At 35.4% G+C, this 16,669-nt stretch overlaps 1 protein-coding gene across 2 annotated transcripts; it reads right to left on the minus strand.

Moving 5' to 3' along the window:
* Window positions 1–805: 805 nt before the first annotated feature.
* On the minus strand, window positions 806–10,091 carry Cnk (connector enhancer of ksr). Of its 2 annotated transcripts, none has more exons than XM_077424751.1 (12): window positions 9,838–10,091; window positions 8,420–9,009; window positions 7,861–7,971; window positions 7,520–7,767; window positions 4,857–7,291; window positions 4,469–4,598; window positions 3,878–4,384; window positions 3,654–3,797; window positions 2,919–3,559; window positions 2,379–2,777; window positions 2,060–2,283; window positions 806–1,972 (listed from the first exon to the last, which is right to left on the minus strand). In XM_077424751.1, exons 1-12 carry the CDS (start codon window positions 9,893–9,895, stop codon window positions 1,760–1,762), a joined length of 5,700 nt encoding a protein of 1,899 aa, XP_077280877.1. In that variant the 5' UTR covers window positions 9,896–10,091; the 3' UTR covers window positions 806–1,759. The 2 variants fall into 2 exon arrangements, with proteins under 2 accessions (XP_077280877.1, XP_077280876.1); XM_077424750.1 differs by having other exon boundaries at window positions 2,060–2,289; window positions 9,838–10,089.
* Window positions 10,092–16,669: the final 6,578 nt, after the last annotated feature.

Genomic DNA, 16,669 nt, shown 5'->3' on the forward strand with positions numbered 1-16,669 from the left:
TGTAAAGCCTTGTGTACACGATGCTAGAACTGCGTCCGAGTTTTGGTTTAAAGCCCGGTGTCCACGATGCGAGAACTGTGTCCAAGTTTCGGTTTAAGCCAATGAAACTGCTGCTTTTCTGTAAGAGCTGCAAGTTGATTGGCTTAATGCCCGATCTACAATAGCTGTAGTAAGCTGTAGTAAGCCTCAAGCCGTAAGAAATTGACCAATTACAGTCGAATGTGAGAAGAACAATCGACTGTGATTGGTCAATTTCTTAAAAATTGCGGCTTAAATCAACAGTTACGGCCTCTATAAATCAGCCTTAAAGCGTGTTTTGTACATTACCTTTATGTAAAAGTACTGTTATTAAAACACTAGGTAAACTGTTTTTTTATATACCTCAAGATAAAAACGTGAGAATACAAATAGAATCTTCCCGTTTGACGCTGACATAACCTATAACTCGCTGAGATAGAAAGAGAAGGGAGTATACTCGTGTGCACTCGGGTGACGTTTCCAAACGTAGCCTAGCAGACTGCAATGTGACGTCATGCACTTGTCAGCCAATCAAAATCGTTTTCTCACAGCACAGAAAATTTCAAATATTATTAAAATTTAATTTCATTTTTGAATACCTATTTATTGATTAAAATTTAAAATTTTGTTGTAAATAAATTTATAATAATGTATATTTAAATTACAAACAAAAAAAAATGTAATATTTTTTTCATGCAAATTCCCTATTAATGTCTAATATTAATTGACTGTTATTATTGCTTATCGAAACAGGCGATTCATCATTACATATAAAATATACCACATATAATTTATACTGTGTGTCATTAAAAACACAAAATGTATTTAATAACACTTAAAAAGATACATCTAATTGTATACATGTTTTCAGACGTTTATATTAATAAACGTAACATATTATTTACACACCACAATATATATACAAATATACAAGTTGAGATTTTTATTTACTATAAACAGTTATTTGTAAAAAAATATGGACGAGTACGTTCCATGATAAACAAAAGATAATGCGCTACATTTTACAATCTTATAAATATGATAATATCATCGAGTTATTTAATATTAAAAAGATATTACTATTGTGGTGCATATATATATATGCGCACACGTCATACCTTAACACACACTGTGCACGCACGCACGCACGCATATAGCATACTTTTACAAGAGACTATTATCTTCATTAAGCATATATAAGCATAATTAAGAAAGTGTGTATATATATATTATTAGTTATTCATATATATAATAAATTCCTAAATTGCTTCAAGAATCTCAATGAGTTATCTGAATTGTTTAAGATTTACTTTTAACAATAATGTCAACATTAAATTTTACATTTTTTCGAATCTAAAATTATTTTGAAACAGACAAATCTTAAATTACAGTATTTATATAAGTAGACGACATTAGATAACATTCACAGTTCAGTCTTCCATATTATTATATTATTATACTTGATTCGATTCGCAAAATATATCTCGTCTTCAATATGCGTACATTAGAGAAAAATAAATACTCCATAATTTCGATATAGCTATATAAATATGTTTAATTCATTTGTGGAACTATAAGAGATGGACGATTATTTTTTTTAGAATACTTGACAGCAGAATATTAACCTTCTATTATTTGTAAGTTCAATTATATCTCTATGTTTATATATCTGTTGATATAAAAAAATTATTATCTTTGGTTGCTTTATGAAAAAGATGAATAATTTGGCTCGTTTTATATGTTATTGGCCTGTGTTCTGAGTACTTTTGTTCCGTGTGCGCAGCAACGATGCATCCGAAAGAGAATAAGTCCCGGGTTCGAATACCGGTGGATATTCCAAACCAGGATAATCAGGTGGCGGAGATGTTGGTGGCGGTATGTACGGTAACATTGGAGGTGCCATATTCATCCTGCCAGAGCCCTTATTGTGGTTGGACGAATATCCATTGTCGTACTGAAAATAATCGTTTTAAATTCATCGCGTACGTAAGGTGTTATTCACACGCATCGAATGGGAAAGCAGATTTAACTGTACGCGCACTTTTGATATGTTGGAGGATGTTGATGCATCCGGATTCCAATCACTGACCAAACTACGTGGACTGGAAGTTTGAGTAAACTGACAAGGACTATTCTCGTTGAAAGAACTGTGAGTCTGACTGATCCCACTAGGACTTTGACTGCCGGAACGAGTAGACGCGTGATGGTGCGATTGCGTGGAGCAACACTTGTCCCGAAATAGCGCTCTGTGCAACCGTGGCGAACCTGCTTCTAGAAAATCAAACGTACTCGCCTTAAAATAAATTATATATGTTGTGTTTAATATATTACGAACTATATATTCGATACAAGTTACTTGCCTACGACGGTTTTCTGGGTATTTTTAGGAAGATCCAAGGTACAGGGTTTTTGCTGTTTCGTACCGAATAAAACTTTCAGGCGACTCGCTTTCTGTACGTGATCGCTTTTATCTAAATGCATTTCGAACGTGGCACGCATTCCATCCTGCTCGAAGGGCGATGTCGGTATGGGTGGTGGTTGATACTGTGCCACATTCTTCAGACGATTTTTGTCACAACTCGATCTTTTCTTGTCGCCGCGTCTCAGCGAATCTAGCCAATGTTTATCGGAAGACGTGTAATCGTGACGATTAGTAAGATTGAAGCTCCCCTTCCGACTAATCGATACATCTTTCTTTATGCACTGCTGCGTTTCAGACGATGTGTGACTCGCGAGATCGTTACTGGATCCAGAATAGCCTATACAAGCGAGAAAATCGAGATGGATTTAATTTTTCAAACAATTTTACAACGTTCAATTAGTAGGACTATTATAATCAAGATATTACACGTTCATCGCGATATTAAACAAGTGTTTGTACTTGAAATCCTCCAACATACCGATATTCCTCGAAAGATGTTCACGCATCTTGTAGCTTTTGCGCGTGGGAGATTGTACACATCTGTCAAGTTCGTAATCCGCACTCTGATTCGGAGAATTCTGCTTGCTTGGACTTATCGCGTTTCTCCAATGAAACGAATCGTCGTGTCTCGTTTTCTGAGAATTTACAAGTTCTTGCGGTCTTCTCTTCTGTGCATAACTTGACGAGTCCCACATCCTTTTTTGTCCGATTGCCATACATTTGCCGCAAGATTTATCACTTGCGCAACTTGCTTCGCTTTCAGATCGAGTAATGATAAACGTATCCTTGATGGATTGACGAGGCGTCTGTACATGTGCGTTCGTGTTCTTCGATTGGACATACGTAATATTGTTGTTCGGTGTTTCATCGTTGGTTTTGCCATAAATATTCCCAATGTCATTCAAAGATATGTCACTTAATTGTCTACGTTGCTCGGTATACGCCGCGTTATGATTCAACGTTCTGTGCTGTACGCGCACGTGATCGCTGAGCAGAGGTGTCGCGCGCGGAGACATCGATTCATTTGTCATACTTGTTCGTTGCTCCTCATCTTGCTGCGATATCAAAAATTCTTCTTGACCTTGCAGATGATTGTCCAGCGGTCTTGTACCAACAGATCTATATAAAACAATATAAATGTTGCTAGATATCAAATCAATAAAGAATATGTTTCTACGATATAACAAAAAAAGGTAATATGTGTAAAAATTACCTGTCTGCAGCATGCCGATAATCACTAATAATGTACGAGTTGTTCAACATATCTGTAGCACTCTGTGACGTGGTCGAGCCATAAAATGTACTACCAGCGATCGTCATTTGTAAATCCGGAGAATTTGAATTGCAAACTTCTTTCCTATGTAAAATGTTTGAAAATGTTTTAAACGATAGGCATAGTATATATATCGATATAGAATATTCTTGATACACACTCACTTATTTGATGGTGTCGAGGTAGGAAGCACCCGTCTGTAACTTCTAAATTGAGCTGTTGGAACAGGTATATTCTGATTTCTGGCACTGAGAAATTTCAAATATTTTCGATCCAAGCTTGCACCAGTAATTTCGTGATCCTTGTACGATCCGGCATCCCTTCGTACAGACTTTTTCAAAGAGCCAAACGATTTCTCCGGACTTACGTTAGAAGATTCCGAAACACATTTTGGCTTACTCTTATTGTGACCTTCGTTATCGCTCTCATCGGTTTCGCTAAAAAGCCCGACACTTTGGTTTTGAGTGTCCGCCGCACCTAAAGTGCCTTTACTAACTGCATCCAGCCACAGAATCAACGTGTCTTCGGTATCAGCGGCAAAATAAAACACTGTTCCCGTATGATATACTTTGAAGGAATACTTCCTCGATTTTACTTCGCTAGCCGGCGCGACGGTAAAACCCGTTAATAGGATCAAGCAGTCAGCCTTTATACCGTCCTGTGTTTTAAATCTAATAAATTGTAAAGATAAAAATTCGTGTATTTAATCAGTTGTGCGATTCATTCGTCGTAATATATGTTTTATACAATTTTACCTGTACAACGATGAACACTTTAATACAAACCAGGCCTTTGCCCACGCGCCACCTGCTCCTCTACTACGATATGTCAGCCATCCTTCTAAATCGCCAGCACCAACATCTCTTACGGATACATTTCTTCTTTCTAACAAGAAAACGGTATATTTTTTTCGTATATTTTTTTTATATTCTGATTTAATTCAAGATATAGAGATAGTTTGGAAAATAATGCCACACCTCTCTCTGATATATATATATATAGAGCATAACATATTTAAATAAATTATGTGTAAATATATAATATGTACATTTAAATAAATTGTCAAAACCTATTATAACAGTAGCTATCAGAACAAATGTCTCAAGTATCGTGTAAAAAGAAAAATTATTCACGCGTACTTACTTGCCAGTAACATATTCCGTTTCCTATTGCTTCTTGGACTGCTATTAGATTTATTTAAACTGTTATGTAAGCCGATACTTTTAGCTACCATCATAGCTCTATTAACAACACTTTTTTCAATATTTTTATCCTTCTCTGATAATCTTGGCTTTAAATCTGACGGTATTGTTTGTTTCGAGTGTGTTATACCGTCAGGACAATCGACATTGCGAGGAGAATGATCAAACCTATAACAGTCTGTTATGGATTGATCCGAGCAAACGAATTTTTCAACAGATGTTTCAAAACAACATTTTTCTTCTCTCGCGTGCTCGTCATTATTTTCATTATACAACGAAGCATCGGTCAAGTTTAAACGATCAAATTTTTGATCGCTTAAACTTGAAGTTGGTGATTCACCAATTTGATCCATTGAATTTTCCGTGTAATTAAGCATACGCATACCCTTTTTATCTCGACAATCATCCGAATTGTTTTTAATATTATGAACAACACACGAACTTGATTCTACTTTTTTTAATTCTCGTTTTACGCCGAGTCTCTCTGGAACTTGAGGTTTTTGCGAATCCTCCAGAATTTTTGGAACATTGTTTAATTTCAAGTCAGTTGACGCTTGGTTTGCGTAATATTTACGAGGCGGCGGTTCTGGGGGTGTTGCATGAGCTTTATTCTCAAGTTTTCCAACAGACTCGACCTTTGGTAACTCTATATAGCGACAGGACTGTATCGTGGCCTGTACCGAAGACAAATCTGCAGACTTGGCTTCCTTAGTTTGCTGCTTTATGTCAATCTGCATCTTTAAAACATTACGAGTAATATTCGACAGATCGTCTTCAAATTTAGTATTATTATTTGGCGATACCTTCTCGGCACACGTCTCTCTTGATAGCACTGAGGAAAACTTCTTTTCGAGTACGTCTGCATGCTGAGTAAAAGTACAATCAGCTGTTTGTTGTAAATTTTTATCAAATTTTTGCGTTTTGTCTCTTTCGATGCTATTGCTGTGGCTAATACTACTACTACTACCGCTGTTACTACTGCTGCTATTATTACTATTACTACTATTACTACCATCCCTACCACCACCGTCATCATCATCATTATCACCACCGTCATTACTACTACTACTGCTGCTATTGAGACTGCTACTGCTACTAGTACTAGTACTATTACTACTACTACTATTATTACTACTGCTGTGATTACTGTTGCTATTACTACATTCCGTTTTAGTGTTTGACATTTCTGAGGTACCACAATCAGCATTCTCACGATACTCGCATGCCGAATTTTTTAAATCAATAGTTTTAGAGTATTTGTTTGCGACATTCTCACATTCGATACTTGTTCTTTTGACAGCATACTTGTCATCATTTATATCCGACACATCATGTTCAAGATCATTTTGGTTCTTCTCCTCTGTGCTATTTTCAAGATTTACGCCATTTATTGTGACATTTATGTTATCTTTATGTAGGTCTATTCTTTTAGGCACTCCAAAGGCACATGCTTGTTTTTCTGCATTTTTATGCGCGATCCGTTTTTCGATGTTGATAATTTTTCGCGCGACATTACCACCGGATCTTTTAGCTTTTTTCTTCTCGTTACTTGGATCTTTTAATTTTTTGCGACCATCATTCTCGATAACTTTATAAACGTCCGGTTTTGTTTTATTATTGTTTGATATTTTGAGCAAGCACGGATCAGTCGAGTCTAATTTCTCAATATCCGATAAATCATATGCAGAAGTACTACAGTTTGTATCTAATTTACTACATTTCTCAACGTACCGCATACTGATGATTTCTTCGTTATTCAGCATGCTTTCATTAATACTACACGTATCGCTAACAGAATTATTAGATTCATCTAAAGGCACGCGTGTATCATTTAAATTATTGCTATCAGTGACCGTATCCGTGAATGCTTGCAAATGTTCTATATTAATATCTTTACTTATATGTGCACCATCGTCATCACAGTTTTGCGTAGGAGTAACTTTTTCTTTTATATCATCTGGACGAGTGCTTTTAACATCAATCAATTTTTCCTTAAATTGCACTTTTTTATTCGTTTGCTCCGTACTCTGCTTGTTCTTCTTTTTTGCCGATTCTAATCCTAAACACGTTTGGGGCCGTATATTTACCATTGGCACATTGTCCAAACCATGGGCGCAAGATGCTGCTTTATCGCGCAACTGAACAGTCGCATTGTGTTCTCGTTTCAACTCCTTCCAAAACTGTTCGATATTGATACCATGTTTGGTTGTGGGACTGGCACCTGTTATCGTAGCTCGCCTTTGGACCAAGTTTCTCGGTTTAAGATAAAGTTCTGTTTCGCTGTCAGAATCGCTACCCTCCGTAGTCATTGTATCCAACATTTTAACCGCATCGAAAATACTTGCTGGCTCCGGACTGGTTTTCTTTGGTATATGTCTATGTAACAAAATATTTTCTTTCATTAAACACAAAAATAAAAATTTTCGCGATTAAATTCAAGATAGAGATTTTTGTTATATATATTACTATATAGTATATAAGAAATATACTATGTGTATACGCAACACATAATATGCAACACATAAATCATATATGTTATAAAAGATTTTAGAAAAGTGTTAGCAGGACCACACGTAAGATACACGTAAAAATAAGGTAGCTTACCTAGGTGATGGCATTGCAAAGTCAGGTATTGTTAATAATTCTGGTCTAGGGGATGGAAGACTACGCCCTTGTGCTGTGTAAGAGGTATTTTTGTTACTTGGAAGCTTATAAGGTTGTATGTAAATTTGCCCATAAATTTTAGCATGCTTTGGTCTACGTTTCATAGTCAACAGGATTTCCGCTGGGCTTTCACGAAATAATTCAAGCAAATTCTTTCTCTCCCAACCAATCACCGTTTGATAATTTACCTAGTAGATTTATACATAAACATATTAGAGATTAAATACGTTGTCACAAAATTTATGATATATATAAACATCAGTATGTAAATAAGATATTACTTGAACTATCTCATCTCCTTCCTGCATTTTGCCAGACTGATATGCGGCGGATCCAAGTTTAATTTCAGTTATCTGATGCACTCCGTGAAAAGATGGTAAAATATAAAAACCCTAGAAGATAATATTTCAATAATTATAAATAAATAGTATTTTGTATGATACATCTGTAAAACGTATGTCAACTTGGAAAAAAATATAAAGGGGTTATAAAGGAAATGTGTTATCTGAACAGGAAGCGGCAATCACACAATATTATGGCTTGTTGAGAGTTTTATCAATGCAGAACACGATGATCGAGTCATTTCAGAACAAATATATATATATATATATATATATATATATATAGACACTCGATAAATAATATAAAAATATTTTAGAAATAAAATTGAAACAGTAAAAAATAAATAAAAAATGTAACTCGCTAGTAAAATTCATAAACAAGGAAGAGTCTTTGACATAAATCTTTAGATTAATTAATAATTTTTGTAATATTCAACTCGCTACAAAATAAAATCTTTACGTGATTACGTGCATACCACAGCAGCAGTTGAAAACCTACCAAATCGTCGCTAGACTTCTTCTTTAACGTTGCCAGATCTAAACTTGCAGGCTGCAGTATTATAGGATCAGCGATATCTTGAATAATATAATCCGCTAATTTCGCAAGTTTACAACAAGCTGTTCTAATTTCTTCGACTGGCTTCTCGGCAAATCTATCTCTTTGCGCGCACGTAGCCATTTCTACGGATATCTTCATTAATTCAACCTTCTTGCCATGATATTCTATGTGTCCATTGAACGGAGGATAGTCCATCCATCTCACTAAAGGTTTGACCACCATCATAATTGACGCTACATCCGATAACGTTTGAGTGGTAACAGGCTCCGAATCGTTCTGACGACACAATTCCTTGTACAAACTATGAGCCTGGGTTGAAAGTCGCAATGCCAGCAGTTGCAGATTCTCTTGGTCCAGCTCATAATGAAATTTTCTAAGATATTCCACAGCCTCAAGAATGATTTCTTGATGACCAAGCTTTACTACTCCCAAACTTTCCAAATCTGACAATTGTAGGTTCAACAACTGTTGTCCGAAAACACCATGATTTAAGAAACTATGGATATACGGAAGTACAGTGCTATCCAAACCTACGACATAGGAAAAAAAAAAAAATAAACCAATGACACATTTCTGCTATGACTCGAAACGTTACACGTATCTCAAGCATTTAAATTACGAGGTATTGGAGAAGCAATTTTATTTTATTGTGGCAAAGTGCATGAATAAACGTAAAAAGTAAAACAAGAAATGTGTATGTAACCATTAATTACGATTTTTATACCCACTGCTTTGTATAATATTAATATTTCTGAAGACAGAGAAAAGGTATCTGTCAAATAAAATAAAGATGTAAAAACAGATAATGTGTCAAGCGTCGTTACGGGGAGCAACATTGTATATTAAATAAAATATTTACCAGTTAAAGAAAAAACATATAGCAAAAAAATACTAATATAATTTCTAAACCACAGCGAAAAGACGGTTCAATTATTTTTTTTTCAAGTGACATTACGTGGTATCATTAATAAAACGCTTAATGGCTTGACGTCAGATTTTATTAAGGGCGTAGAAAATCATACAAGAATGAATGAATAGACGCGATATGCGATCGAATGCGATTAAATAGACAAATGAATGGTGGGTTTTAACGAATTGACACACCAAAGAATAAATACAACAAAGTGGATGTGGGAACGAGGGCGGACATACGTGCCACAGAAAAGGGTGGCGGGGGAGGAAGGAAAGGAACGCAGCTTCACACATTGCTTTACACGCGAAATCGAATAGAATTCGGAGAATCCCGCGACATGCCCTCGCGCGCGAGAACACAAGCTGTTTCTCCATCGGCGTTGATCGCGGCGCGCTGGGTGTATTGTCCTGTCAACGCCGACGAAAATCATCTTCGTCGCAAATACCTTTCAGCCATTCGCACACCTGATCCGGCTTCCACTCGGCTACATTAACATATGCCATGATCCGATAGCGGATTACTGACTTCACGCACGAAATATAAATACAAAACCGTTTTCACTGCTCGTTCGCGGCCATTCCCGTTCCAATTTTCACTCTTGCTCCATTCGTCGATAATCCCCCACAGAAGCAGGTTGAGGGCATGAGGGCGCGAGCATATTCTAACCAATTCTATCTTGAGCACTGGGCACAAAACAGTTGTGAGTTGCGACTCGCATACCGCTATTTTTTATGCCCTCTTCCGCTATATGGCACCGAAGTGTGTTTCGGGAGTCTCAGAGGTGCGCATGCGTCGGTTCGCAACGCGGAGAAGATGGCTGCACCAGCGAGTTTTATTTACAAAATGTATATAACTTATCATAAGCGTAGTATAAGATAAGACCGCTGGACCAATGAGCGACTTATGTAAATCAATATGGCGACTCTATGATGGGTGCTCATTGGTCCAACGGTCTTAAGGGGATGCTAAAGCCGTCCAAATTACCGACAATTCATTTCAAAGCTCTCATTTTGAAACGGCTTTACAGATCGCAAAATCCTTTTACAGGAGTAAAGTAGAGGTACTAATGAAGGGTGGGATTGTCAAATAATTAGTAATAATTGAAAAAAATTTTAAAATGCTGTCACCTCAAAACCTTATTTTCTGATATAAACAGTTGTATACGTAATATGTACGAAATTAAACTTTCCCACCCTTCAGAAGACGTGCACAAACAATAACGTACCTTTGAAATTGAGATTGAAAGCCTGGAATAAAAATGAGAGCTTTGAAACGATCGTGTATATTTTTCACAAAAATATTCACGCAGAGCAGCAATTATGTCACAGCAGTAGTTCACGGATCTTGCGAGAGATGGCGAGATGGCGCACGCAGCTGTGGGCAGTTTCGGGGTTGGCTACATTGTCTGGTTTCTACACAGCAATCGAACCAGGACAGATATATGATACAGATATCTCGTTAGGCATTTTTACATTTTTTTCAATTATTACTAATTATTTTACAATCCCACCCTTCATTAGTACCTAAACTTCACTCCTGTAAAAGGATTTTGCGATCTATGAAGCCGTTTCAGAGAACGAACTTTGAAAGATATGTGGTACAGATATCGCGTTAGGCATTTTTACATTTTTTTCAATTATTACTAATTATTTTACAATCCCACCCTTCATTAGTACCTAAACTTTACTCCTGTAAAAGGATTTTGCGATCTATGAAGCCGTTTCAAAGAACGAGCTTTGAAAGATATGGGGCCCGATTTTCTATCTACAAACGTATGCGTAAACTCTGCTCTAACAGAAAAGCTGCAAGCTTATTGGCTACAAACTGTGCGACAGAGAGCAAATCAATTTGCAGCCTTTCTGTTAGAGCAGTGTTTGCGCATATGTTTCTCGTTAGAGAATCGGGCCCATGTGGTACAGATATCTCGTTAGGCAATTTTACATTTTTTTTAATTATTACTAATTATTTTACAATCCCACCCTTCATTAGTACCTAAACTTTACTCCTGTAAAAGGATTTTGCGATCTATGAAGCCGTTTCAAAGAACGAGCTTTGACAGATATGTCGTACAGATGCCTCGTTAGACAAGGACAGATATCTCTCGTAATTAATTCTCTATGTATGTAATTTGCATGCACCCATTTATTCCTCTCTCTCTCTCTCTCTCTCTCTCTCTCTCTCTCTCTCTCTCTCTCTCTCTCTCTCTCTCTCTCTCTCCCTCCCTCTCCCTCTTTCCCTCTCTCATTGCTGTCCCTCTCTCTCTTAGTACACTGGGTAGCGTATACACTTAGTATGGTAAAATCAGGATTTTTTGGAATTCTAGGGTATATTTGAAGAAAGAAAAACGGTAATGTTATTTAGGACAAAAAACTCTGTTTATTATTTCGTTGATAAAATGTTGAGAAATGTAAACGAAAATACATATATAAATGAAATATATGTTATTTTTTTTATTGTTACTGTCTCTCGAAAGTAAATAATATTACATATAAAACCGTAATGCAATTGAACATACATATTCATACACACGCACACGCAATCGCACGAGCACGATACGCATACGCACATAAATATATTATTTTTATTTTTTTTGTGGGCCCCAGGCCCCGTCCACGATGACGATGTCACGGACATGGGACTTCTCCAGGATCATGCACCTATTACTTTGTACTAACAATAAGAATAATTCTGCATAAATTTTTATTTTGTGCCTTTATATCATATGTATTTTTCAAGTAAAGTGCATTTGCAGAATTTATGCGATGGAAGATGTATACACACACACACACACACACACACACACACACACACACACACACACACACACACACACACACACACACACACACACACACACACACACACACACACACACACACACACACACACACACACACACACACACACACACACACACACACACACACACACACACACACACACACACACACACTACGTTAACGCGAGCGTTACTTCTGTAGTAACTTACGATATATCACTCGTTTACGCGGAGTAAATTATCGTAAGTTACTACAAAATCCCGTTTACGCGAAGGAATTATCGTAAATTACTACAGTAGAAGTAACGCTCGCGTAAACGTAGTAACAGACTCACACACACCATGTGTTTATATGGGGCGTTCCACGCCAAATCGGACACCATTTGGGTTTTGCATCTTCGATTTTTTTGAAAATTTTTTATGTTATAGTATTGGTTGAAAGAAGCCTCCATGATTTTTTTCAAATTTTTTTGTCGAACCGTTTTCAAAATATCGATTTTTGAAAAATTACGTTATTTTTTTTAAACGCCCATAAATTTACGAAACATGGGCCAAATAGAACGTTTTTTTTTTCAAAAAAATTTTTTTTAATTTTTTTAACTGTATTTCTATAAGATTTTGAAATTTTTGACACAAATTTTTGATTTACAAAAAACACGTACTGATCGATTTTCTCCAAAATTTTTTGTAAAAAACTATCATCGATTTCACAACTTTTAAGCCTAAATTTATAATGAGATAATAACGGGATCTATTTTTTTTCGATTTTTTAAATTTCCATCTTTTATTTATCCGTGCTGAAAAATATCTGAAAAGAAAAAATAATTTACACAGGAACTACTATTAATAATTATCTAAGACATAGTGATTACTTACTAAATAGTTTACAAATTGATTTCAGAAAAAAATACAGTGAAATTAAAGCGTTTATTATTTATGCTTGATAAATTTTTTTTTATTAAGTAGCGTTTATTTTTTTACACGTTTAAATATTTTAAAAATTCGAGATTCAACAGATGATGAAAATTGTTTAAATCTCAAAGTGCCTTCTCCGTCTGGAATTACACAATGATATTTCTGTGTTCCTGTTATTGTCTTAGCTCTAATATATCGCTTGTCTAATGATTCTTTGCTCTGAATATAATCTTTGTTAGAGAAGAATTGCGCATAGATATTTGGCAAAAAATTTAATTTTATCGCCCAGTTATATATATAGTTCTTGAGGAGTTGAGATTTGTTCGTCATATGAAAGTTGAAGACTTGCTCGTGCCGCTATTCTCTTAACAGTTCCTTCTACTCCATCACAAGGACCTTTGCCATGAGCTGTTGCAAAATAATGCCATTCAGCCAAAGTCTTCTTCATGAAAATTAAGATTTACAAAATTTTTATAATTTTTAAATTGTTGAGGTGCTCCGTCGGAAAATTTGCCAAATATCTATGCGCAATTCTTCTCTAACAAAGATTATATTCAGTGCAAAGAATCATTAGACAAGCGATATATTAGAGCTAAAACAATAACAGGAACGCAGAAATATCATTGTGTAATTCCAGACGGAGAAGGCACTTTGAGATTTAAACAATTTTCATCATCTGTTGAATCTCGAATTTTTAAAATATTTAAACGTGTAAAAAAATAAACGCTACTTAATAAAAAAAAAATTTATCAAGCATAAATAATAAACGCTTTAATTTCACTGTATTTTTTTCTGAAATCAATTTGTAAACTATTTAGTAAGTAATCACTATGTCTTAGATAATTATTAATAGTAGTTCCTGTGTAAATTATTTTTTCTTTTCAGATATTTTTCAGCACGGATAAATAAAAGATGGAAATTAAAAAATCGAAAAAAGAAATAGATCCCGTTATTATCTCATTATAAATTTAGGCTTAAAAGTTGTGAAATCAATCGATGAGTTTTTTACAAAAAATTTTGGAGAAAATCGATCAATACGTATTTTTTGTAAATCAAAAATTTTTGTCAAAAAGAACTCCGCACAAAAACCTATGGAAATGGGTTCTCGGCGAATTTGTCTGAAACTTTGGGAAAATGTTGTTCATGTCATCTTGATCAAAAGTTCTCATGGCAACAATTTTCTTTAAAACAGAATTTTTGCTCCAGGAGACCTCAAAGATGGATATTTTATCACGCGATCACAGATTATTTTACCCATTCAGCTTTTAGAATAACTAGACATCACAGACGCGCGCTTCGCGCGCGCTATTTAGCTTTAATATTACACACAACTGTCAAAATATGCTATGACAGCCGCTCACGAAGTTAGCGCAGCAACAGAATCAATCAGCATCGCGGAAAAGAGCCAACAAAGCAATTCGAGACTTCGAGAAGACTTCGAGAGATGTGTGTATCGATTTAACATGCCTTTTTTTAGAACGGATGATTGTGTGTGTGTATTGCAATGCCCATGAAACCCGAGAACAAGATCGGTCTCTTTCAGGGCCATAATAATGTGCAAAATCCGATCGCGCAACCTTCTTGCGGTGCACATTGGATAACGCTAATCCCGACGGTTCATACTGTTATTACTGTTATTCATCAATACATTAGGTTATTAGGTTTTATGGGTTATGCAATACACACACAAACACACACAATCATTATTCTGAAAGCTGAATGGGTGAAATCATCTGTGATCGCGTGATAAAATATCCATCTTTGAGGTCTCTTGGAGCAAAAATTCTGCTTTAAAGAGAGTTGTTGCCTTGAGAACTTTTGATCAAGATGACATGAACAACATTTTCCCAAAGTTTCAGACAAATTCGCCGAGAACCTATTTCCATAGGTTTTTGTGCGGGGTCCTTTGAAAATCTTATAGAAACACAGTTTGAAAATATTTTTTGATATTTTTTATTAAGTGTGTTTAAAAAAAAAATTTGAAAAAAAACGTCCCATTTTTTTGGCCCATTTTTCGTAAAATTATGGGCGTTTAAAAAAAAAGTAACGTAATTTTTCAAAAATCGATATTTTGAAAACGGTTCGACAAAAAATTTGAAAAAAATCATGGAGGTATTTTTCAACTAATACTATAACATAAAAAATTTTCAAAAAAATCGGAGATGCAAAACCCAAATGGTGTCCGATTTGGCGCGGTACGTCTTATATATATCTTCCATCGCGTAAATTCTACAAATGAACTTTGCTGGAAAAATACATGTGATATAAAAGGCACAAAAGAAATTTATGCAAAATTATTCTTAGTACAAAGTAATCGGAGCACGATCCTGGAGACATCCCGTGTCCGCGATATCGTCATCGTGGACGAGGCTCCGGGCCCAGAGAAAAAATAATCGTATTATACAAACGATAGACCCCCAATATTGTCGTACAAAATGTATGTGTATCTATCCCTATAGCTTCTTCTCCTCTCTATATTATAATGAAAGAAACGTATCCTACTGAGAAAGGCCCGTTTAGCGAAATAGTAAGCCGATGCCAGCTAGTCTCACGCAAAAAGCGAACGTCGAATTTATAACACAATGGCTGTGTTCGGGAAGCGCGCTATTAGCGCTATTGCATCATTCTATCTTTATCGCTTCATCAGGTGTAAAACAAGGATAAAATAAGCAAATAGCACTAATAGCGTCTTCCCGAACGCACCTAATAAATTAATATTTAGCATCTCTATCGAATTTCTATAAAAAAAATCGAAACAGTTCATTTTTTTGTTTTCTAAGAGAATTCAATCACTCTCTCTAACCGAATTTCACTAATATTTAAACGTCAGAAACGCACGTGGTCCGAGTTAGCACAGGTCCGACAGATTTCTTTCTATAGACGGCATAGTTGCCAAAATATATTTCATGAAAAGAAAATTAATCTACAAAAATCAAATAATATTATGAGCATTGCACAAAAAAATATACACGAAGAATGTATTTTGAGAATCAGAAAGATTAAAAAAATGCGACAAAGTTTTTTCCCTCCGGATGAAATTCCAACGTGCACTTCTAAGGTCAACGCGCATCCTTTGCTAAACGAATGAATTCATACACGTTTTGCAGCCAGATTTTTATTGACGTGATACAGACGGGTGTACATCTAAGCCTCAATAAAGCGCAAGTTTAATCGTAAATCAGTTATGCGAAAGATCTTAGATCTTATACTTGTCAATAAAGTTATAAAATCCGCAAATAATGCGAAAATTTGCGCAGTCCCTCGTGATCGAATATAAATGGATCGCGTCGCTTCGCTAATGATCGGATGAACATTTTCTAAAAAACGCAACAAAATATTTGCTCCACGAAATAAGCTCGCACAAATCGCATCTGACAAAACTGAAATTTAACAATTATATGTAAAATCATAAAGCTATAAATTAGTTTTTGTTTTTAACAAGAGTTGAGACACGTAGCGATAAAATTGAATGAATTTCCAACACGATAAAGATAAGTTTAATAATTTTCTTCTACGGTTTTCGTTTCTTTTTTAAAAAATAAAGATGTTAAAAAAATCAAAATAAAGTAATATGTAACAAAAG

This window comes from Temnothorax americanus, unplaced genomic scaffold (genome assembly GCF_048541705.1).
Source record: "Temnothorax americanus isolate GAGA-0224 unplaced genomic scaffold, ASM4854170v1 Scaffold9, whole genome shotgun sequence".
Classification (NCBI taxonomy): domain Eukaryota; kingdom Metazoa; phylum Arthropoda; class Insecta; order Hymenoptera; family Formicidae; genus Temnothorax; species Temnothorax americanus.